The sequence below is a fragment of the Pogona vitticeps genome, chromosome 4 (assembly GCF_051106095.1).
Source record: "Pogona vitticeps strain Pit_001003342236 chromosome 4, PviZW2.1, whole genome shotgun sequence".
Classification (NCBI taxonomy): domain Eukaryota; kingdom Metazoa; phylum Chordata; class Lepidosauria; order Squamata; family Agamidae; genus Pogona; species Pogona vitticeps.
Window position 1 is genome coordinate 157,633,509 of NC_135786.1, and position 24,825 is coordinate 157,658,333.

A 24,825-nucleotide genomic window follows, 5' to 3' on the forward strand; every position below is an offset into this window, starting at 1 on the left:
AATGTATGTACTGTACGTGTGTGAGGGGGAGGGTTGTACAACCTCATGTCCAAGGTATGGCTTAGACAGATTCTGACAGTTTGGATGACTACCAATCCAGATAAATAGGTTATGCTACTGACAGCAGAGAAGAAGAGGGTTTTTGTCCTCTCCTGGAAGATTTAATATATGAGACTGAAAAGCTGTCAGTCACTTGGGTGGTCCCTCCTCCAGGACAGAAACAGACCAGGAAAGAGCATCACCTCACTGACTGTTTGGACTGGTGTACGGAGGTAGGCAGCCAGCATGAGTGAGAAGGAGGTGGTGGACTCAGTCAAAGTATGTTCTGTCACACACACCCTATCAAACTGCACCCTTCAAATCATCACCGGAGTCGAAGTTACATAGTGAGCGTGCAGTGGTCTGTTACTTTTGTTCCTGATTGTATATTCTGTGTGCTGATAGTTGTTTTTTGTCTTCAACATCAGAGAAACTAAAATGCTTTCTTCCGCCTGAGAATAAATAACCTCCATTTTGAATATTCAGTGAATTTTATGGCCTGATTTTGGAGATTCCTTCCACAAGACACTAACTTTAAACCTGCACTATTTGGTCTGGGTCAGCTAGATTAAAAGGGGCTTCTGGATCAGTCACGGTGGCATCCTAGAAAGGAAGTGGCGTCAACCTGCGCAGTTGTCGGTTATGTTTTAATACTCGTCTAAAACTGTCACCAGCCCTAGCCAGCACAACTAATTGTAAGGAACCATAGGAGATGGCATTCAACAGTACCTGGAGTTCTACTTATTCCTCAATGATTCGTCACATTCTCTACGACACTACGAGGTGATAAATGTTATAGCAGCGCTAGAAGAAACTCAGAATTCGGATATCTGTTTTCACCTCCATCCACAGCTTTTCAGCTTCTGATACTGAAAGGCACACTTGGTCGTTCTTGCCCTCTCTCTTTCTTTTAAACATTAGTGCTTCTGAGTCCATAACGCTCAGGAAAATGGTGTTGAAATGGAAAATATAACTGGGGGAAATACATCATATATTGTGTTTTGGTTCTCAAGTTGTATTGAGAATGAAATCTCAGTGCCATTCAGCTTAATAAACTCTGCTGGCAGTGTGTCTGTGGAGTAGGGTGGGAGAGACAGATCTCAGAGAGCGAACAGTTACAGGGTATGCTACTTCTCTAGGCTATTTAGCTTTTTTCCTACACAATAAGGGTGACCTCTGCTACTTGGGATGCTACAAAGAATACACACATGTGTAAGTCTGCTGTATGGAATGTGGTAGAGTCTGATTATTGATGCAATCACCTCAATGTCTATGAAAAACCTGCTAGCAGGATGAGAGCAACAGTGTCCCTCCATTTCACATTTCTTTGCAAATGATATATACACAGCCTCTGGTACTTCAGGCGTTAAATAATCATGTTATCTAGTAGCCACTGGTGGCCCTAACCTTCATAAATTTATCTGTGTCCCTTTAGCATCAACCATGTTGACTGCTATCACGACATCCTGTGGAAAGCTCCCTCTCGTACTTTTCTAGTTATCTACCAAAAAAGCAAAATAAGGCACATCTAGGTGCTTAAGACAGAAACCTCACATGGCATCATCGTCTCTCACAAATTAATCTATGGTGCTCTTGCACTGATCCCAGACATTTTAATGGGGCTTGTCCAGGAAAACTAGCCAAAGATGAGCATCCATTCCACTTTCTGATACACCAAATTTATTTCTAGAGGCAATCAATCTATCCTACCTTATATATTACTATTGCCTTTGACTGAAGTCCTATTGCCCATTATTTACCCAACCTTGGTGTCTACCAATACAGTGGGCTATGTAAAAATACACACAAAGTTCTAAAAAAATATATGCTTAAGAATGAAGTATGGAAGCCAAGCAAGAACATTTGAACAAATTCATATTTGTACTTTCGGCCTTGTCTTGGAAAGTCATTTACATATTTGCGATGCAAAAAAACCCTACAGATCAGACACCTGTTTTCCAAACTGAGAAGCAGAAAATTCCAGTCCCAGGGCAATAAAAATTCAACATCAGGACCACTGACCCCTCCACTTTGAGGGGGGGGGGAGGAAACAGATCAAATCCATAGTTGGTGTTTACACAGAAATATGAGTGGAAAAGACAAGTGCATGTGACTGAAGGTGCATCTGTCAGTTTCACATTACCACACATTCGATTTCATACAATCCCCAGGTTTTTACTGCCTTGAGTGAACATTTATGAGTGAAGTTTGTGAATTTTGGAAGGTTCTTAACAAGAACGGAACAAAAATCTCAACCTTCTGCACTAGCTAAATTCTCCCAGGAGGGAAAGGATCAATGCTATTTGCCGTACAGCTCTTTAAGATGTTATATAGCTAAGATGAGCTATTAAACAGATGAGCTTCTAAAACCATTCAAAAAGAGAAGGCAACCCTAATTTCTAATCATAAATATTGCATAATCTGCAGGAATTCAAAGCCAGACTTTTAAAAGCTACACATTCAAAGCCTAGGTTTATGAATCTGGATAAGCGAAAGTGTCACTTTCACTTTCTCCTACATTAAGCTTTTGAAAAATCTCCAGTTAATTCCATCAAGTTTATAAAGAAATTTGCAAATTTTGGAAAGTTTTTTTTAAATCAAACAGTAAGCCAAACAATGCTCACCTGTTACTAGAACATCAGCACTGGGTTTGGCAATTTTTTTCTCCAACAGCAACCATTCTAGCCCTACATTTCAATCACTGCGCTGTTTAACTTGTAATTGTAATGCCTAAATCTTTGGTGTGCAGAACGGTATCAACTTCTGTGCTAACAAACAAAACAAAAACAAATAAACTTCCACTGCATGGCTCAAGACTTCACCTGGAGATATCAAGAGCTACCTCACTTACATGAGCAACGTCGTTTTTCTCAAACTCTTCTAGCTGCCGCTGGAAGCCTGTGTTTGGATTGGCACATGATCTTGAGGCTCGCACCACGGAAAGTGCGTCTTCCCAACCCAAATCTGTGACAGTCATGATGTAAGCCACAACCAGGGTAGCGCTCCTGGAAACTCCAGCCAGGCTAGATCACCACCAAAGGCAGACAAAAAGACAGGTCAAAATTAAGTTGTAGCCTATCCTGAATTTCAGTTCATCACAGACTGAAAGTATAATAATCTTTTTCTAAAACCAGAAGGAAAAAAAAACAGAAAAAAGCATAACCAAAAAACAAAACAAAACAAAAAGTTCAATATAAGATGTGAATAAGCAAATTTTAAATAAGGAACACTTCCAAAAACAAAAGAAATGTTATCCAGGAGAATACAAAGTCGTTACGACTATTTTTTTTACATTAAAAAAGAAACGACACAAAAATGCAACATGCCTTTTCAGCTTTAAATTAACATAACTGGTTCTCAGGGATACACTCTAAGAATCCCAGTACAGTGGTGCCTCGCTTGACGACGTTAATCCATTCCAGCGAAATTGCTGTAGAACGAAATCGTCATCAAGTGAAAGTAAAAAGCCCATTGAAACACATTGAAAACCGCACAATGCGTTCCAATGGGCGAAATACCTCAGCGTCCAGTGAAGATCCTCCATAGGGCGGCCATTTTCGGGTGCCTGTAATGCGAGGAATCCATCCTAAGCACAGCGGGGAGCCATTTTGAACAGTGGGTGGCCATTCTGAAACCAGACAATCAGCTGTTTTCTGATTGTCGTAAAGCGAAAAATCGGTTCCCGAGGCAAGGAACCGATCATTGTGAAACGAAAAAACCCCATTCAATCATCGTTTTGCGATTGCAATAGTGATCACAAAAAACACATTGTGAAGCAATTTCATCGTTGAATGGGGTAATCGTTAAGCGGGGCACCACTGTAACTGTAGCCTAGCAACACCCTTTCTCACTGAAAGGTTATAAATCCTAGACTTTTTGGAAACAGGATAATCATTGTTAAACAAGTTTAAGATTATAGTTTAAACAGATCTTTCCAATTTTTCTCATCAAGTTCATGTGGATTAGAATACAATCTGTCTACTGTAATAACCAGTAGTGTCATGCCACAGGGCCACAACCATTTCCAAAACTGTAAAGATGTTTCAAATTAAATAAATTGTATTGTTTTGGCTTGGAAAATTGAGTTGTCTCTAAAATGCATATAATGAAACTAGACTTGTCAATGTGTCTGGTGCTGGACCTGAACAATACCTCACTTCCCCCAGCTCTTTAAATCTATACCTAATGTGAAATAAAATTGAATTCTTATGAATGTTTCTAATTCCCTTCTGAAGCATTCCAAAACAGAGTAGGAACACTATTGGCTACAACACCTGCAAGCCTATACTTTCCACACAGAAAACCAGGATAATCAAATCTGGAATACATACCAGTGAACCAGGCAGCCCTCACCTCTAAGTCGGCATTCATGTATAAACGCAATACTTTCTTTGAAGTGTCCGGTCCTTTAAAAAAAAGGCAGGGGGAAAAAAGAGACATGGCTTAAGAAAATTAAGGACTACAGGTTTAAGAAATTCCTTAATATGTCTTCTGAAATTGAGAGAGGTATAAAGAGAGGACAGCCACCATCTTTTATGGAGATGGTCACTGAGGTTCACAACATAGCATCAAGGCTGAATATCAAATGATGAGTTTGTTAAAATGACAGGGTTTAGGACAAGCCTAAGCTCTGGCTCTTCGCGCAATTGAACTCCAAACGATGGAAATGAAAAAGCAATTGTAGAAAAAACAGTTAAAATGTAAAACAAAATCGTTAAACTGACTAAACTAGAGTATGTAGCCCACAGATACTCAAATGAGAAGCAGGGTCTCACCACCCCCTGCCTCTATATCCCAAGTTTCAGGGGGGGGGGCAAAACACAGGGTGAAGACGCAAAAAGGAACAAGAAAAAGGCCCATGTTTGTCACAACTGGAACAGTTTGAGTGAATCAACAGGAATTTGGTATGCAGATAATTATGTAAATTCAATTGATTTAATGAGTCTGTTCCCATTGGGGCTAGGAACTACTTAGGACTAGACTTCAGTTCTACAGTCAGTTATCTTCTCACGTGGTGCAGACCAACTGTACTTCCCTTCCTACATCTTATTTATGGCACAAATGGCCATTTAGGACCAAGCCACTCCCAAATTATTTTAATCAAAACAGAGATAGCTTGAAATACTGTGCTGTTGCTGAGGAAACTCCCTTTCCCCAACTATTATGATGGACATTGTTCAGAGACAATGGAAAAGATGGAAAGGGGTGCACTGGTAAATGGCATAATTGTCTCTGGTAATCAAAAACTCCAGGCACTTCAACCCGACCTACAGGTTTCTGCTACACACTGTATGAACCCTGTAGATGCAATAATATTCCTACAAGAACTGGCTATATACTGCATGTTGAATGCTTGCATCTCTAGCTGCTGTGACACTGTTACCACTCTGCAAAGTCCTATTACAGTAACAAAGTGCCATCAAGTAAATTCTGACATATGGAGATTTTTTCCCCAAGGTTTTTTAGGTATATAATAGGGGTGGTTTATCATTTCCTTATTTTCGAGGATACCCCCAGGACTGTGCAGCTTGCCCATGGATATACAGGCTGACTGTTCTCCTACAAGGTACAGAGAAGAATCAAAACCTTGACCTCTGACTCTGCAGCCAGGTACCGAACTCACTGAGCTTTCCAGCCAGCCTCCCATCAACACAGATGGCAGTATGTACAAAGCAACAAGATGGACAGAGGAGCTGAAATCATCTACTGACAGGTTTGCAAGATGAAATCCAAGGATCTCTCTGTTCTATAAGGACAAATATAGTAAAAATCTCTCTTGAAAGCACCAAGCCAAAGAAGCAGCCCTTTCATTTGAAAGAAGAGGCAGTGCTGCACTTCCTTCCGTAGGCCCCAGGCAGGCTCTTTGAAATTACTTTTGTTTCTCTATAAAACAAATTATCAGGAAGTGGCCGACCCCCTCTCTTTCCTCCCGCTGAACATCATCTCTTAAGTATAAACAGTGAGGGCTAGAAGAAAAACATTGTTCCTCTCCACATCATCTTGTGAAGTTTCTGCAGCTCCTCTTCAGATGGAGAAGAGCCAGAGGAAGGGCAGGAGCAGAGATTATAACACAGATCTCCATGGTCTGTGTTGACCATTAAACAAATGTACTGCTAGCAAACTTGGCTTTCTAACATAGGTGCTTGCTCTTTGTAAACAGCACATCAAAGCCATCACCAAGCTAAATATCTCTGCATAACTATTCAGGGGAGATTCCGCTGATATCATGCAAGTCTTGCTGTTGAGTTTGGACACCGTTTTCAATACTTACAAATTCTGCGAGGGTGAATCTGCAGCAGGGATGCACAGATATTTGAATCCCTATGTTAAAAAAACAGAAAAGAAAAAGAAATGAAAGGCAGAGCAATTAGGAAATTAGGAAGAAAATGGTTAGAAAATGAAGTGAAAACTAAGTTTAAATACACCTTTTGAGTATCACTGCTGCATCAAAGCCAACAGCAATACAGTATTTTGAGATTCTATTCTGACAGCCATATTTTTCAGTTATGACTAAGAGACATAAACAAGTCCAAACAAATCTGTACTGGAAATATTGTATTCAGGTCCAGAATTACATATGTCATTTAAAACAGCTTTCTTGCTTGGGTACTATAAATTGCTAACATACAACTTCACAAGTCTGTCTTGCTTTCTGAAAATGAGTGTAGAAAATTAGAGGTGTCTGCTCGTGGGGGAGGGTAGATATTACTTTCAGTGCTATATTTAATTGGTTTTCATCACTTACTTAACCAAACAAAATGTACTTATTTAACAAAGAGAGTACTTTATTAAAGAAACTGATTCATTCTGAATATAATTTTATTACCATACCATGTGGAACTCTTACCATCTTCAAATAAGATAAATTCATTGTCTTAGTCAGCCTTTACTAAAATATTTTCAGCACATAAAAGGCTGGGTGGGATTGGAGAGAGATAAAGAGAGAACAAATACAGCCCCTGAGTTGCCTGAATGAATTAAAACACATTTTGTAGCCACTTCTATTTGTTACCTAGGTTTAGGCTTGTTAGTCCAACCTCATCATGTGTCCACTGAACTCAAATATCTGCAAAGGAAGGCTACACCTCTATGAACACAGACTTCTATACAGCCACAAATATAATTTGAATAAGCTTCTAGCTCCCACAGAGACCCTCTCCTGCTGACATGTTCATTCTCAATATGCAAGGCCAAGAAAGCTACAGGACACTGGTGGTAAGAGACCTATGGCCCTGCCCTGCTGCCCCTTCCAACAGCACATGGACTTGCTTCTGGCACAGAATGCATGGAAGGGATTTATCCAGCGCAAAATTCTCATAGCACCAGCCAAGATGCCTCTGAAAACACAAAAGCTGGCCACCAAACTGATACTCTTGTCATGAGAATGTTAAGAAGCTGACTTATAAAACTGATTGTTGGCTTACATTGTCTGCAGTAATAAACGGCAATGGTCCCTGTGTTTCAGACAGGCATCCTTCCCATTTGTAATTGGAAACATAGGGAATGAACCCAGTTTCTCCTCCATGCAAAACCAGCTGCTCTGCAATTCCCCTACATCAGAATTAATGTCAAATGATGTCCCGTGGGGCCTAGAAATTTTTCCCACTTTTATTCCCCGTCATTGACCAGAGACGACCAATAAGAATTTATGCAAAGACAACAAAGCTACATGAGAATCAAGATCTGGTTTGCACCCTGGGAAAGTGCTGCCCTAAGGCCTTCTTTTGAATACATACATTGAATACAAATGAGCATGCAAGAATTCTCCTGCTCATACTTGGTGGGAAAATATCCAGATTGGTCAGAACAACATCTACCATTGCCTACTTTGGGTTGACTCCACCCTAGTCCACATCCCTGTGGGATGCAGTCTTTGAAACACTCCCCAAACTGGAATTCAGCTGCTCAGCTAAATGAAGGCTTCCTACCCTTGTCATACAGTTTCTGCTGTGCATATTCCTCCAGGATGTAATCAACAGCAGCTTTCAAACATTTCAGCATCATGCCTCCCCTTCAGTATTTGAGACCATGGCACTTCCATGATTCCCCTTTCTCACCATCCAACTCTCTTAAGCACTGCTTAGTTAAATACTTAAAACTACATCTGTTTGATTTATATATTCTAACTGTAGCTTACTGAATTTAGCATCTGTCTAAATGCTACTGCTTAAAAACAGGAACAGCAGCAACAGAAAGCAGCACTACTGCAGAACTCAATAAAAAGAATACATAAAGACATCAGCAGTAAAACTCAATAATGTAGTGCTCCTTCTGCAGTCACACCCTAAGCAAACCCAGCATCCTTCCTGTGCACACCCTCAGGAAAACATCTAAGAACTGTCCCAACCCGACGGCTAACCAAACAATAGCAACAAGCCGTGATTTTAGCTGCTGTTGCTTCCTTTTTCTTTAAAGTTCAAGATCCTTTTTTTAAAACAATTGGTGCTCTAGTCATTATACAGGACAACGTTTATCAGGATATTTAGCTCGATGACTACGAGACCTAAGGAAATAAAATTAGATTATGTAAACCAAGAAAACAACGAAAAGGGGCCATGAGATGGTTTGTTTCCCCCAGTGACTGGTATTCAGAGGTTATGATGCGAAAAACAATTTGTTGAATGTCTTTGAATCCTTACATTCCTGTCCCTGCTTTTATTCATATCACACTATGAAACTCTGGTTTTTCCCTTCCTACATGAAAACCTGCATGTACTTCCTATAGCGGATGAGTTGATTTTATGCACTTGTGATGTACACATTTTTACGCACATCTTTCTTGTTGACTGCAGCATATTTGAGCATATTTGTCAATTACACATATTTTAAAAAATTCATGGATTAATTCATGTGTCCTATCTCTCTGCAACAAACCATAAAACTTGCAAATGTGCAAATTCCTGAGGCAAGGTGTGAGTCTCAGGATGGACAAAATGAGACTCAAAAAGACTCAAAAAACCACTGGAGTTTTGCCTCTGCATGCTATCTTGGTTCCTGAATGCAGCATATAGTCATCATGACAGCCTTCTTTTGCATTAATCTGCCCAGTTTCAAACCTATGCTATTTTCCTCTCAGCTGTTATGTGTCTTTTCTTACATGTAAGTAATCTATATATATTTTTAGAATTGCCCAATTCACCATTAAAGCCTTTTAGGTTGATGGCCACTGGCCATTGCAACACCTTGTGGAACTGAATACCATAATTTAGCTATGCATCTGTATAAAACAGCTTCCTTTTATCTGTACTCAATATCCCACCCTTCAGATTCATGAGATGAGTCCATGTACTAGCCTTCTGGAGAGAGGAAAAAAATGTGCTAGCCATTTTTCATATGCCTTTTTTGATCTCATAATATCTGACGTAACTCCTTTTGCCTTCCTACACCACAAACTAAACATCCTAAATGTTGAAATCTGAACTCACACAAGAGTTGCTCCAGCTGCCAGTTGTTTCACACACACACACCCCTTTTCTAGCTCTGGAATATCTCTGAGCCAATAGCAGTCTTTAGTATTCAATACCAATAGAACTAGTAATTTTGCCTCACACATACACACTAGAGTAGAACCATTAAATTAACAGGGGTTCCATAACTGCTGACTTACCATTCAGCAGTTGACTGAATGGTTCTACTCTAGCTGGGACTGCCACTGAGGTTCAGGCCCAGGAAAATAGTTTCATTTGCCCGTAATTTATTTTTGCCCATTAGTGTCCATTTGTATTGCCGCTCCAATTTTGGGGACATGACTTGGTCACATTGGCCAGTGTGGCCTACTGTAAGATGGATCTGCTAGTTTGTCACTTTACAGGTGAGAAAATTCCTACACATTCCTTTTTTTTCTGAAAGTAGCATGCCAGTTTCACATTAATTTCAAAAGGAAGAAATGTCCATGTAAAGAATTTTCTCACCTATAAAATAGCAAAGCAGCAAATCCATCTTACAGTAGGCCACACTGGCAAATGTGATCAAGCCACAGCCCCTACCAGATTATGCCAAAATCTTGGGAGCAGGAAAAGACACCAGACATGAATGGTTAGAAATCAATTATCAGTCAAAAAAGAGAGTCTGTTCTCCTAAATTCCAATGACTCTGAAGATGTCAGCCAGAACAGCGAACCAATAAGTTCATTTTCCTCTCAGTTTTCTATTTCATCAGACAAGAGTAACCACAAAGGCAAGCCTTTTATTTCTCTTAGGCCCTGAAAGTCAAGAAAACAGTTAAACCGATACAAAGGGAGAGTTAACAAAACTATCGCAAGTATTCTGATTTCAAGATTGTCAAAGCTGAAAGAAGCAAGAGTTGGTTGAGCAGAATTTCTGCTATTCTGGCCCTTGCTTCGCAAATCACATCACACATTGGTACCATGTTAATATGCCCGATAATCTAGGTAAACCCTCCCACAAGGGTTTTGCCACAATGACGTCCCCTCTCCCTTAATTATGTAATTATCGTTTGAAATACATATATACGTTCCAGGTTTTCAGGAAACAATTTATTTGCTTTTGCTTCAAAGTCCAATTTTGACAGCAATATCTTTAGAGTGAGTTAATACAATGTTATCATAGGTCACAAGGAATAGATATAACAGTTGTGATTGTGGATTAAAATTACCCTCTAAATAAAAAGAGCTAAATGCCTTTTTACAAGGTTTTTTTTGGCTTTTAAAATTAAAAATATCAAGACAATAGATAAGTTTTAAATTTTAATTCACAGTTCTGTTAACCTTACAATAACCTTTCTCTTTACAAAAGGGCTCTTTTTTAGTTACTGTATTTGGTTCCATTATTTTAATTGTTCTCTTAGAGAAGGAAAAGAGAGGAGAGAGAAAACCAAATGTCAAAGGCATGTACTGTACTAAAGATTTGATACACTTGTATTCGGACAGTTCAAAGAACAGAGACAACAAGCACTGTGGTTAATCTAAACAGTAGTTCTTAAAACACAAAGAGCTTTCTTTATTTTCTGATGAACATAGTTAATATAAATGTATCGTGGTAAAAATACTGAATAAGTTGTTCAAAATTTCATGAAATTAGTAATTTATATCCACAAACACTGCAATCACAGGGGGAAAATGTAACCATTTACTTTTAAACTGATTCTGTTAAGGGCTTCTGCACAAATATCTTTAAAACCAGAGGCTTCGTTATTTTGAATATAAATGGCAAGTGAGCTATATAAATGTCATTGCTCTCTTGCATGCTACAATAACCTTAACATTTCAAATCACTATCTATTCCGACTCATGCATGGATCATCTGTTTGACTGGAGGGTCAATAACCAGAACCTTTCAGTTGTCAGAATCTCACCACAGATTTCTAGACTGAAATTAAGCAGTTAAAAAAAGAGAGAGAGAAGAAAGAAGATAAACATTATTTTTGGCATTAAACTTCTCAGGATTTAAATTTATGTAAATCTCTAACGATGACTTCCAAGAAATACTTTTTTTCACAGCCAAAAACAAAACCTGCTGTACATCATTTTGAAGCCAGATGCAAATAGAAAACCTCGAACACCTGGCAAGTTCTTTCAGGTTAGCCCAAAAAAACCCCCTCCTGTGTTATTTTGACTTGCCACATCAACAGATGAGGGGATGGATTTGCTTCTTTCAGATGAAGACCATTTCAACAAAATGACCTAAGTAGGAAACGGTTGGTTTCTCAAGTCAAACACAACAAAAGGTTACCAAGAGTTCTGGCCATTAAAAGCTAGAGAGCCAAAGGATGGGCTGGGGTAGTGATGGGGGTAATGATGGGGGAGAACCAATTTTTTTTTGTCCTTTCAGTTGCTTCAAGGAGCAGTCACCCAGGACAATACATATGTTCATGACTCATTTTATTATTGAAAATATTCAGAAGTACCAGCAGTTAAGCCAACCCAACACTCCGTTATTTTATCATTTAAGATAAGCAAAGACATGAGTCCTACATGAAGGCAACAGACTGGAAATAACAAAAGTTAGAGGATTATGCAACACTTAAAGACTTAAAGACTATGTTTCACATTGACACCAACTAAGTAATAAGTCTTCAGATGCTATTTTGCTTCAGAAATACACTAAACCACATCATATTAAAATCAATTTACAAAAATATAAGCTCATACAATCTAAAGTAAAAATGTTGAGTGCCTACATCACAAGCAGCATAAGAATCCCAACAATGAATTCTTCAACAAAATTACTTCAGACAGTAAGAAAAATGCCATGACACTACAATCACATAGAAGAACAGAACCATGATTTCCCTCACATTTTAACAACCTGATTTCTGATTTTGACTGCCTTTGATGTGCTCTGTGAGCAGAGGACAGAAAAGGCAAACGAACTGTATGTACTATGTTTGGAAAAGGCAATTAGAATCGTGATGGTTTTGATAAAATAAGAACTGCCCCCAAACAAATTAAGGAAATCCTGAAGAGGTTTTGCAGAAGAATCTCAAATACAAAATGAAGAAACAATTATCAGATGTATAGTCTGTACTGTGCTACCTCTGAATCCCAACAGTAGACATTAGTCAAGAACTGATAAATATAGTCACTTCTGAACAGCAGCTGTGAAGATTTAAATCCTATCTGTTTTCTAGATGTCCCTATTAAACAAGAGAACATAAATGGCGAGCATTTTAGCTTGTAGTATCCTGTAACGAACCCCTAAATTAACAATGCTACACCAGTCCAATGTGTTGTTTCCTGATTGTACCTATTTCTGTGGGATCATCCTGCCAGCTGCACTTGTGATTTATTTAAAATGAAATGAAATCTCTTCTCTTTCTTTTCTTTTTCTCAATAATTTCTCTGAAGAAATTTGTAGAATGACATGAATTGCACCTGAATATAATGTAGCTGCTCCCACAAAAGCGTTAGGCAGAAGATGCTGTGGTCTTCAAAGTTTAAATAGACAAAATATTTCTTCTGGAATTTCAGGGAGTGAGTATTCCAATAACCAGAGTGTTAAGATCAGTATGTTTAAAATGCCCAAACTGATTTTTTTGGCATTTGCTATTGTTTTTAACCCCTTCACATATTGCTGCCTTGTTGCTGCAAAGGGGCCTGAGTAATTAAGAGAAGCTATGAGCTATGCCATGCAGGGACACCCAAGATGGACAGGTCATAGTGGAGAGTTCTGACTAAACGTGATCCACCTGGAGCAGGAACTGGCAAGTCACTCCAGTATCTTTGCCAAGAAGACCCCATGAACAGAAACAAAAGGCTAAAATATATGATGCTGGAAAATGAGCCCCCCAGGTCGGAAGGTGTCCAACATGCTACTGAGGAAGAGCAGAGGACAAGTACAAGTAGCTCCAGAGCTAATGAAGTGGTTGGGCCAAAGCCAAAAGGACGCTTGGCTGCAGACACGCCTGGAAGTGAAAGGAAAGTCTGATGCTGCAAAAAAAAAATTCTGCATAGGAATCTGGAATGTACTATTGTGGGCAAGAATCCCGCAGAAGGAATGGAGTAGCCCTCATAGTCAACAAAAGAGAGGGAACAGCTGTGCTGGGATACAATCTCAAAAATGATAGAATGATTTCAATAGGAATCCAAGGCAGACCTTTCAACATCACAGTAATCCAAGTTTGTGCACCAACCACCAATGCTGAAGAGGCTGAAATTGACCAATTTTATGAAGACTTGCAACACCTTCTAGAACTGACACCAAAGAAAGATGTTCTTCTCATTCTAGGGGACTGGAATGCTAAAGTAGGGAGTCAAGAGATAAAAGGAACAACAGGGAAGTTTGGCCTTGGAGTTCAAAATGAAGCAGGGCAAAGGCTAATAAAGTTTTGTCAAAATAACAAGCTGATCATCACAAACGCTCTTTTCCAACAACACAGGAGGCGACTCTACACATGGACATCACCAGATGGGCAGTACTGAAATCAGATTGAGTATATTCTCTGCAGCCAAAGATGGAGAAGCTCTATACAGTCAGCAAAAACAAGACATGGAGCTGATTGTGGCTCCGAGCATCAGCTTCTTATAGCAAAACTTAAGCTTAAACTGAAGAAAGTAGGAAAAACCACTGGGTTAGTCAGATATAATCTAAACCAAATCCCTTATGAATACACAGTGGAAGTGAAGAACAGATTTAAGGAACAAGATTTGGTGGACAGAGCGCCTGAAGAACTATGGATGGAGGCTCGCTGTCGAACGAGGCCTTACAAATAGCAGAAAAGAGAAGGGAAACAAAATGCAAGGGAGAAAGAGAAAGTTAAAGAGAACTGAATGCTGATTCTCAAAGAATAGCAAAGAGAGAGGAGAGAGCCTTCTTAAATGAACAGTGCAAAGAAATAGAGGAAAATAATAGAAAGGGAAAAACCAGATATTAAATTGGAGATATTAAAGGAACATTTTGTGCAAAGATGGACATAATAAAGGACAAAAATGGCAAGGACCTCACAGAAGCAGAAGACATCAAGAGGTAGTAAGAATACACTGAAGAATTATACCAGAAAGATATGGATGTCCCAGACACCCCAGATAGTGTGGTTGCTGACCTTGAGCCAGACATCCTGGAGAGTGAAGTCGTGGGACTTAGAAAGCATGGCTAACAACAAGGCTAGTGGAGGTGATGGCATTCCAGTTGAACTATTTAAAATCTTAAAAGATGAGGCTGTTAAGGCACCACACTCAATATGCCAGCAAGTTTGGAAAACTCAGCAGTGGCCAGAGGACTGGAAAAGATGAGTCTACATCCCAATCCTAAAGATGGGCAGTGCCAAAGAATGCTCCAACTACCATACTACTGCACTCATTTCAGATGCTAATAAGGTTATGCTCAAAATCCTACAAGGCAGGCTTCAGCAGTATGTGGACCGAGAACTCCCAGAAATACAAGCTGGATTATGAAGGGGCAGAGGAAGTAGAGACCAAATTGCTAACATGTGTTGGATTATGGAGAAAGCCAGAGAGTTCCAGAAAAACATCTACTTCTGCTTCATTGACTATGCAAAAGCCTTTGACTGTGTGGACCACAGCAAATTATGGCAAGTTCTTAAAGAATGGGAGTGCCTGATCACTTTATCTATCTCCTGAGAAATCTATACGTGGGACAGGAAGCAACAGTAAGAACTGGATATGGAACAACTGATTGGTCCAAAATTGGGAAAGGAGTACAACAAGGCTGTAGATTGTCTTCCTGCTTATTTAATTTATATGCAGAATACATCATGTGAAAGGCAGGACTGGATGAATCCCAAGATGGAATTAAGATTTCCAGAAGAAATATCAACAGCCTCCGATATGCAGATAATACCACTCTGATAGCAGAAAGTGAGGAGGAATTAAAGAACCTCGTAATGAGGGTGAAAGAGGAAAGCGGCAAAAATGATTTGTAGCTCAACATCCAAAAAACTAAGATCATGGCCACTGGTCCCATCACCTTATGGCAAATACAAGGGGAAGATATGGAGGCAGTGACAGATTTTACCTTCTTGGACTCCATGATCACTGCAGATGGTGACAGCAGCCACAAAATTAAAAGATTCCTGCTTCTTGGGAGGAAAGCGATGACAAACCTCAACAACATCTTAAAAAGCAGAGACATAACCTTGCCAACAAAAGTCTGCATAGTCAAAGCTATGATTTTTCCAGGAGCGAAGTATGGAAGTGAGAGCTGGACCATAAAGAAGACTGACTGCCAAAGAATGGATGCTTTGTGGTGCTGGAGGAGGCTCTTGAGAGTCCCCTGGACTGCAAGGAGAACAAACCTATCAATTCTAAAGGAAATCAACCCTGAGTGCTCACTGGAAGGACAGATCCTGAAGCTGAGGTTCCAATACTTTGGCCACCTCAAGAGAAGAGAAGACTCCCTGGAAAAGACCCTGATGTTGGGAAAGTGTGAAGGCAAGAGGAGAAGGGGATGACAGAGAACGAGATGGTTGGACAGTGTCATCAAAGCTATCAACATGAATTTGACAAAACTCCAGGAGGCAGTCGAAGACAGGAGGGCCTGGCGTGCTCTGGTCCATGGGGTCACAAAGAGTCGGACACAACTTAACGACTAAACAACAACAATTGTTTTTAAAATTATTTTTTACTGTAATGTCTTTAGATTCAAGTGTGTCACTGGTCATCATAGAAAGATGGATGAAAACTCTTAGGTTTCAACCCCAAAATATATTTGTTCTGGGCACCAGAACTGAAGGAAACCTTATAGTCTTCACACATGCATATTCAGTCCTGGTTATCTCAAGAGTTCATCCCTTCAGCAGTAAAATTTATAGGAGAGAAAGTCTTTTGTTGCTAATGCTGTCAAACACATATGACACACTTAATTAAAACAACATGTAGACACAATCCAGACAATTGCCATGCTATGTGAATTACTTAAACAAAACAATAGACAATGGGGAATTAGATCAGGAGCACAGTGGAGACAAATGGTTAAAGCCAACGTATCTCCCATCCCAACAAGGCACCTATCCAGATCAGGGACTACCACATCTGTTATTCACTCCTAAAACACCTTTCACATAACTGTTAGGTGTACAAGAGGCACCTTATTCCATTTAGACCTTAAATTACCACTGTGTTCCATACAACAGAAACTTGACATGATACTGGAGTGTATGAACCTCAGTATCTTGGTTACTTTCTTCTCAGAAAATGACCCAGAGACATCACCTAACCCAAGATGCTGTGGTCAAAACTGTTCCTGGTCCACCTAACCAGAATAGTATGAAAGGATTCCATTCCAAAGGAAATGCCTGAGTTGCTTATTGGCTTCAGTGCCCAATTCAAAGGGCTTACCTCTGAACCTCTTAAAGCAGGGGTTCCTGACCCTGGGGCCCCGTATGTTCTTGGACTAAAACTCCCAGAAGCCTTCACCAGTAGCTGTGCTGGCCAGGATTTCTGGGTGCTGCAGTCCAAGAACACCTGGGGAACCAATGTTGGGAACCCATTGCCTTTAATGGCTTGAGACACAAGTATCTGTAGCAGTGAATTTCTGCCTCCCCACTTCAGCCTGCCCTTAGAGGCACGTCTTGAACAAACCCAAGCAGTTTATGTGCTGAATCCAACTCTTAGTCCCAACTCAAGTAGACCCATTGGATCAATGGGATTTCCATGAGTGTTGACTTACAATAAAACATTTGACAGTTGGTCTACTCTCAGATTACCAACTTAGTTTAGGCCTGGTGACCAGGGAGACACAGCCTTATCTGCTGTAGCACCCGGATTATGGGATATACGCTGCCCCCATGAAGATACAATTCCTACCATCACTGCAGCTTTTTTTTATCACCAGCACAAACCCTTCTTGCTTGTCCAGACATTTAACTGATGGTTTGATGTATTTTCCTTCCTTGATTATAACTTGACAATATGATTATATTTTTTCTATTGTATTTGCCTGACATATTTGATCATCCTCTTATGCAACATTCTGGCATCTTTTAAGATGAAGGAAAGCTCTAAAATACTGGGTGAAATAAAAAATGTTTTTTACTGAATTCGCACTGTTTACAGGAAAATGACAGCATCAAACCATCTCTGATCTCGGGAGGATTTAAAGGCAAGAGGAAAGGAGTAACAGAAGTAACAGAAGCTAAATCATAGCTCAATATAAATGATTTTTGAACAATCAATCTGAAACATTCAAGTATATTTGGAGTAATACGCTCACTTTATTTTGATTTGTATTAACTTGAAGAACAAGTATCTCTATTATCTGATGCCCTGGGAATCAAAGAGAGCCAGCAGAATTTCTAGGGATTTTGTCAGAATATCTAATACTATCTTGCTAAATAATCTTACTAAGATTACTAATATACTTTTCTTTTATTAAACCTAAGGAACATGGAGCTAAGTAACTTCAATATTTAAGTAAATAATCCGAGCAAGATATTAAACAGAAGAGATCTAGTCAGAATAAAAAGCATATTGCTCAGAACAGTATCTGTCATCACAGCCTACGAGGTGATCCTAACAAATATATTAGACGGCCATGAAGGCAGTTGGTACTGAACAAGATATAACAAAAAAGTACAATTGCACACCATTTCAACCGCAATATCAGGTTGGAGCAACCCAGAAATGTAATCAAATTCAGAAAAATGTTGATTAAGGAAATCCCATTGTTTTGAATGTAAGCATGGGAAATTATTTCATTTGATTTCTAATTACTGATCAAAGCCTCCATTTTGCTATTTCCAATAAACAGCACACCATGCCTTTGAAATCTGTTTATCTGCAAGACTTGCAATATATACTATAACAGAGGTCTTCAAACTATGGTCCGCGGGCAACATCTGGCCCACCTTGCCTTTTTATCCAGTCTGGCAAATATCACAGGCTCAGGTCCGTTCCCTTCAGCGCGCGCATGTGTTCCTTCGGTCCTCAAACATGTGTAAAATATATTATGTGGCCCTCATGCTGAAAAGTTGGGAGACTCTGTACTATAAAAATGAAATACTGTATGCACAAAAACAATGAGCACATTTTATACACGAAAACAGAAAACAAAGCAAACACCTGAAAATATACAAAAATGCAAATTAATGGGGAAATGTGCACATTTAGAATGTGTGCCTTGTTTTGTTCGTGTGATAAAAACTGCACCATTTCTATTGAGAAAAGGGGAAAACTAGTTTTGCAACTCAACATGGACCAAGGGCTGGATCATATGCAAGTAAAACCTGGAGGAATACAACAAAATCAGACTGACAAGACTTTCACATCCCTCCTCTTGCTATGCCAGTGTTTTTTTCTTACCTCAAGCATAGGCCGAGCACTATCATGGATTGAAAGAATATGGGTTATGCTATTCCTTTTCAGTTGTTCCACATCACGAGCATCTACAGAAAAAGAATAATTAGAATCATCATTCATATTTAATTTCATTACTATATAGGAAAATGTAATTCTGAAAAATGGCCCTCCTTTATTAAGAGAGTAGCATTGAGCTACTCATGTGGAGAAGCAAGGCTGCTTTGAATAATCTTACCACCATCACCCCAAACAAGGATAATGCACAGGCCACATCAATGCTTAAAAAACAATAACCATGGAAACAAGAATGATCTAACGAGCAGTGTATTAGGCTACATTTGGAAGAAATAGCTTCAAACTTCCACAGTGCCATGAATATCACAAGGTGACTTTGGCCCAATTGCTGTCTCTCAGCCTTACCTATCATGCAGGGTTGATTGTGAGGCGTAAATATGGGAGACCCATGCCTAATCTTTTTTTTTTGGGGGGGGGGAGTTTAAACAGAGAACCATATACTGTACATAAATTGTTCTGGGCTATTTTTTGTAAAATCAGTCGAAAACAGGCATGGACCACAAGATTTGCCAGTATGATAAAGCAAAGCATGCTTGCTTGTGTACCACCCTATAGCACTTAAAGCACTCTCTGGGCAGTTTACAATTTAATTATGTGGACTACACACTGCCTCCCACAGCAAGCTGGGTATTCAATTTACCAACCTCGGAAGGATGGAAGGCTGAGCGAAACTCAAGCCAGTTACTTATGACTGAATCCAGGTTGTGAACAGAGTTTGGCTGCAATACTGCAGGTTCTCCTTTGTGCCATGAGGCTCAAATGCATTTGAGCTCCGATGCCTTTAAAATTCATCTGCTCAGTGTGAAACCAGCAGTGGTTAAATCTATCCTTTATCTATCCTCATAGTTCTTATGTATTGAGTGTTACCTTTGATTCAAAACATATTTTAAAAATAGTCAAAACTAATGTTAAAATAGCTTAGAACAGCATAGTATGGGGTCTGTGGGGAATCCGCAGGCTTGAGGTACGTGCTCCAGTGAAAACGTCTATCACAGTTTTACTCACAGTTAATACAATCAACAAGTTTTGAACTATGGGAAACAAACACATATACTCCACCACCCTCCTCCCTTCACGTATCCTCTGTTCATGTAGTTATTCCCACGTGCAACATTATTTCTGTAGGTTATCATTTCTGCTGCCTTCAAAACTAGGATTGCAAAATAGTTTAAAATAGATCAAGCAGCAAACCACAACCTGCTATTCCACCAAGAATAATTAATTAAAAGGTGTGAGGTGGGAATCAGCGAGCCCTCATGGGCTCATCTTTGGCAGGCCTATGCATCCCTATTCTTTCCACTATGCTAGAGTTCCCAATTAGACAGCACACTCATACATTACTGCTAGCAAATAAATCAATTTGGGGAGGGGGTTTCCTCCGAGAGGTAGATCCTCACACAACAAGGAATTGCTTCCCCTGGAAAGTTATCAGTTAGACAAAGACACATTTCTTCCTGTCGCATCAGGAAGGAGGTTTGATGTTCACAAAAAAAGAAAACAAAAGAGGTTGTTCCAAGAGTTGACCAAAATTTCTCCACAGCAAACTCAAGTCGTCAATGTGCCACAGAGCTGGGCAGGGCACAATATTGTATTTCAACTGGCAATCTGAGCTCACTGAAATTCACTGCTAAGCCAAAAGATAACTACATGGAGAAATGCTACATTTCTTCTATAATTTAATAAAAACTAATGACTTTGGGTCTGGGAACCTATGCGGTATACTGAATAGAGTGTCAAACTATGACTTAAGAGACCTGGGTCCCAATCTCTGCTCAAGAAGCCCACTGGAGGCTGGCCATTCCTGGAACATTTCATCCATCCAAAAATTCTATTAGCCTTATTATAAATTAAAAGCAACTTAATGACAGACAATAAATGAATATGGAGGGGCAGACTGTTTCGAAGAACAAAAACAGACCCCTTGGGAACCACTCCTTGTATTTTCTTTCAGTGTGTCGGCAAATACATCTTCTCTATCAACGTGATAGAACAGGCTATGCTCTGTCTTTGGATTTGCTGTTGGAATACAGCTGTGTTTGTACCGTGATGATGCACAATCTTGAAAGGGTGCTTACGTCCAGATATACCAACCCAGTCTTTGAGGAGGAAGCCCTACTTACCAAACCAAAACCTACTGAAGCTCCTATGACCATTGTGCAGAGGGGGGGTGTTTCTCTGTTGTGGCACCCCACCACGTGGAATGATCTCTCCAGTGAGGCCAAGACATAGACATCCAAAGGGAGGTAGCTGGGCCAGCAACTCAGGTGATTTGCTTGCCATTGATTCTTCCCAATTATTAACCTTGTCACTATCATTTTAATGAAATATGTCTTCATGTAGCTAAACTCTTTTTCAAAGCATTCTGCCAATAATTTGGTCTTTATGTCCTTTATTAGCTGATTTTGGAATATATTGTTTAACCTGAAAAACAATATAACAGTGTTCTAGAATAAATATCACCCGATTACCCCATCACTAGTTCCAATGCGGGCCAAAAACCTAATGCTCAGTTGGTAAGATGAGAAGGCCGCTGGTTCTATATGGAAGAAACATGGATGGACTTGATGGCCTTATAGGCCCCTTCCAATTTCACTTTTCTATGATTCTATGAAAGTACCTGCCCTGTTTTGATGGGACTGCACCATAGTCTTGAGTGTCATGAAGCACATTTCTCTGGTTTCAGCTGGGTTCACTAGCTATGGTCTTTCTAGAGCTTAGAAAAGTAATTTCTTGGAAATTGTAACCTGAAGCCTAGAGCTTCAAATTAATACTTCACTACTTCTGCACTGGCCAGAATCCAACTGCCTATTTACACTTGCAAAAAATGGCAAAAAGATTTTACCAGTTTTTTAAACACAGGTGACAGAGCTGAATGCAGGAAAATGGAGCACTTCACAGAATATGCCATTTTTATAAAACTCCTTTGGTTCCATAGGCCATTGCCTCCTATTCTGGTAACAAATATGATTTGGAGAGATGAAAGCTCATTACGATGTCTGACAAGTTGCTTCTTCCTAGGATTGGGGGAGGTTGATTCTTAGAAAGCTTTGTGAATGTATGTACCTAGGAAAATAAACAGCAGCAGAACTGCTTACTTGTGCATTTTTTTTTTTTAAATCCTTTGGGGCATGGCTACAGGGACCATCATGACGAGTACCTGCATTTTGAAATTTACTGCTGCACTGCCATATTCAGATTATGGATCTATCAACCTTCTCGTTTTAGATAGCAGATTAAAGGGAAAGGAGCAATAGTCAAACTGCTTCAACAGCCACTGTAACAAACAATATTCAGTTACCTTGACTCACTTGCCACCGGTCACTTCTCTATTTACACCTGTCTAAAATTAACTTCTTCCAATACTCATGCACAGATTATAAACAAAGCTACTTTTTAATCTGCAGATCTCCATTCATTTTGTTAAGGATTTTTTACAACCTGGCATAACAGTAAAGTCAATACAATACATTTTCTCATTGTCCTAGTTGTCTTATGTAGAGGCTGTGATCAGAAAAATGTTCTCTATTCCAATTTAATTTTAAGAAAGAGAGCAAGACAGAAGCATTGCTAGTCCTCTAGACTGAAAAACAAAATTATTTTCAAATGTTTGCATATACAATCTGGTTTTTTCTTTTTACAGACCGCTTCCAGGTTGTATCACGTTTTACAGCATTTTGTGTAACAAGTCAACAGGGATGGAGCCCTAAGCAGGGAGAGCTTTGATCCTGATCTCTCTGGTCTATCCAGAGTCCGGACAAAACCAACAACGGAGTTGCCTGCCAGTTTCTTTCCCGACTGCTTAGTTATTTTGAAACACCTGACAACACAATTAAGAGCTATTCTAAATTTTCTGACATCCTAGGATCATGGCTAGGACCACAGTGCAAAGGACCCAGAGCCTGAGTGGCCTTCTCATTGTCAGAAATGAGACACTTCCCCACCACATCGAAGTCTGACCTCATAGAGGGTGCCACTACAAAAAATCCCTGTGATGTCTGGGAAGAGGTAGGAATAGACTCCGAGGTTCGAACTTCATCTAAAAATGTGGGAGGCTCTTTCCTCTCCATCAGCCTTAGGGCATGTGGATTACAAAACTGAAGCCTTAGTCAATTCTATCTGGTATTTTGAATGGGTAGTTGCTTTTCTCTTACCATATCCAAGTTCAAGTTTGAATCTGTGGATGGCTCCAATGTTACTCAGTTATGTAACCTGGATAGGGAACCAGAAGCATTTACAGTCGTGCCCCGCTTAACGATTGCCCCGCATTACGACAAATCTGCTTTATAATGATCTTTTTGCTATCGCAATTGCAATCGCAAAACGATGGTCTAAATGGGGGAATTTTGCTTAGCAATGATCGGTTCCCTGCTTCGGGAACCGATTTTCACTTTACAACGATCAAAACCAGCTGATCGTCTGGTTTTCAAAATGGCCACCGAGTGCTTAAAATGGCTCCCCGCTGTGTTTAGGGATGGATTCCTCGCTATACAGGCACTGAAAATGGCCGCTGTATGGAGGATCTTCACTGGACAGTGAGTTTTTGCCCCATTGGAACGCACTGAATGGTTTTCAATGCGTTTCAATTGGGTTTTTAATTTCGCTTTATGATGTTTTCGCTTAACAGTGATTTTTCTGGAACGGATTATCGTCGTTAAGCGAGGCACCACTGTAATTTAAAGTGATCAGAAGCATACTATACCAGGTTCAGAGGCTCCCTAGGGCTTCCTTTTGCCCTGGAAAAGTCTTTGTGAGCACCTGCACAGGTGGAGGCAAGCCTTAAGTAGTAAATAATTGTTGCCAGGTGGCCAGCAATCCCAGCTATCGCTAACCCCAAAGGTTTCCCCTAGGAAAAAGGGAGCACTAGGGAGCCTCAGAACATAAAAAGGACAGGAAGCTTGTAATTATTTTAAATTAAATTAAATGCTTCTAGTGCCTGATCCAAGTTATGCCACAGCAAAGTTATGCTAAAAAGATTGTGTCCAGTGTAAGTCTAGTGGTGCTTCAGGATAAGACCTGGATACCCAGGTGTCAAGGTAACAGCTATCTCTCTGTAGCGGAGAACATGTACACAGAAGATCCTAGATTAACTCTCGGCATCTCTAGGGCAAGCTGTGAAAGCTATGGCCCACTGTGGTTGATGGGATGTAAGGCACCATGTTAGATGAGACAACAGCCTGCTGCCACCAGCTAATGCTGTGCCCATCACAGGAAGCTACAGGTGTCTTCCACATGGGAACCATAACTTCTGTAGAAGATGAATTGTATAGTACTCTACAAATCTGCCAGTACCTAGAAACACCACACAGAGGTAACCAACGCAGGCTCTATTTCCTGTCCTCCATCTTCAGTTAACACCAGGATGTTTCCTGTTGCAGCATCTGGACTACAGAATGTGCCCCACAAAAGCATCCACAAATTTTGTTTCACTGAGTCCCCCCCCCAAAGCTAATATAATCATAAATTCTCACATGGCATAGAATACAATTCTTAAAAAGCATCCATTCTATATTTTGCCAAAAAGTGAATACAGAATATACAGAGAGAGAAATGAGAAGTATTATCATCAAACAAGATGGCAGTAATTTCAGTGAAAAATCTGGAGGGATCAGTTACTGATTGCCAAACCTCAAAATCAAGAGTCAATTCCATATGAGGACTGAAAGCATTCAAAACATTTAGGAAAAAAATTGACCTTTTGAATGCAGGGTTCCTTTATTTTTGACAGTAAGGACTAGAAACCTGACTTGCGGATGCCATTCCTATTAACAAACAAAAATAGCTTCCCTGTTAAGAATCTCTGGCAGCCTTTTAGATTACAGTATTGCAGCTTTATGAATCATGCAATAATATACCACCTATATTAATGCATGGTTCATATACGAACAGGTAACAACATTTTATAGACGAACTACTGCAAGAGCCAGCAGAGATTGCAAGACAGGAAGCCTGCAAAATTTTAATAAAGGCTGAAGTGCTGACTCACTTTGTAATCCAAAACA

At 39.8% G+C, this 24,825-nt stretch overlaps 1 protein-coding gene across 1 annotated transcript in view; it reads right to left on the reverse strand.

The window, feature by feature from the left end:
• DUSP22 (dual specificity phosphatase 22) overlaps positions 1–24,825 on the reverse strand; it is a 40,112-nt gene that overhangs the window by 4,522 nt on the left and 10,765 nt on the right. The window contains exons 3-6 of the mRNA XM_020789826.3: positions 18,755–18,837; positions 6,311–6,360; positions 4,371–4,445; positions 2,891–3,062 (exon numbers count right to left, since the gene is read on the reverse strand). Of these exons, the coding sequence (XP_020645485.3) occupies positions 2,891–3,062; positions 4,371–4,445; positions 6,311–6,360; positions 18,755–18,837 (380 nt within the window). The remainder of the gene's footprint in view (positions 1–2,890; positions 3,063–4,370; positions 4,446–6,310; positions 6,361–18,754; positions 18,838–24,825) is intronic.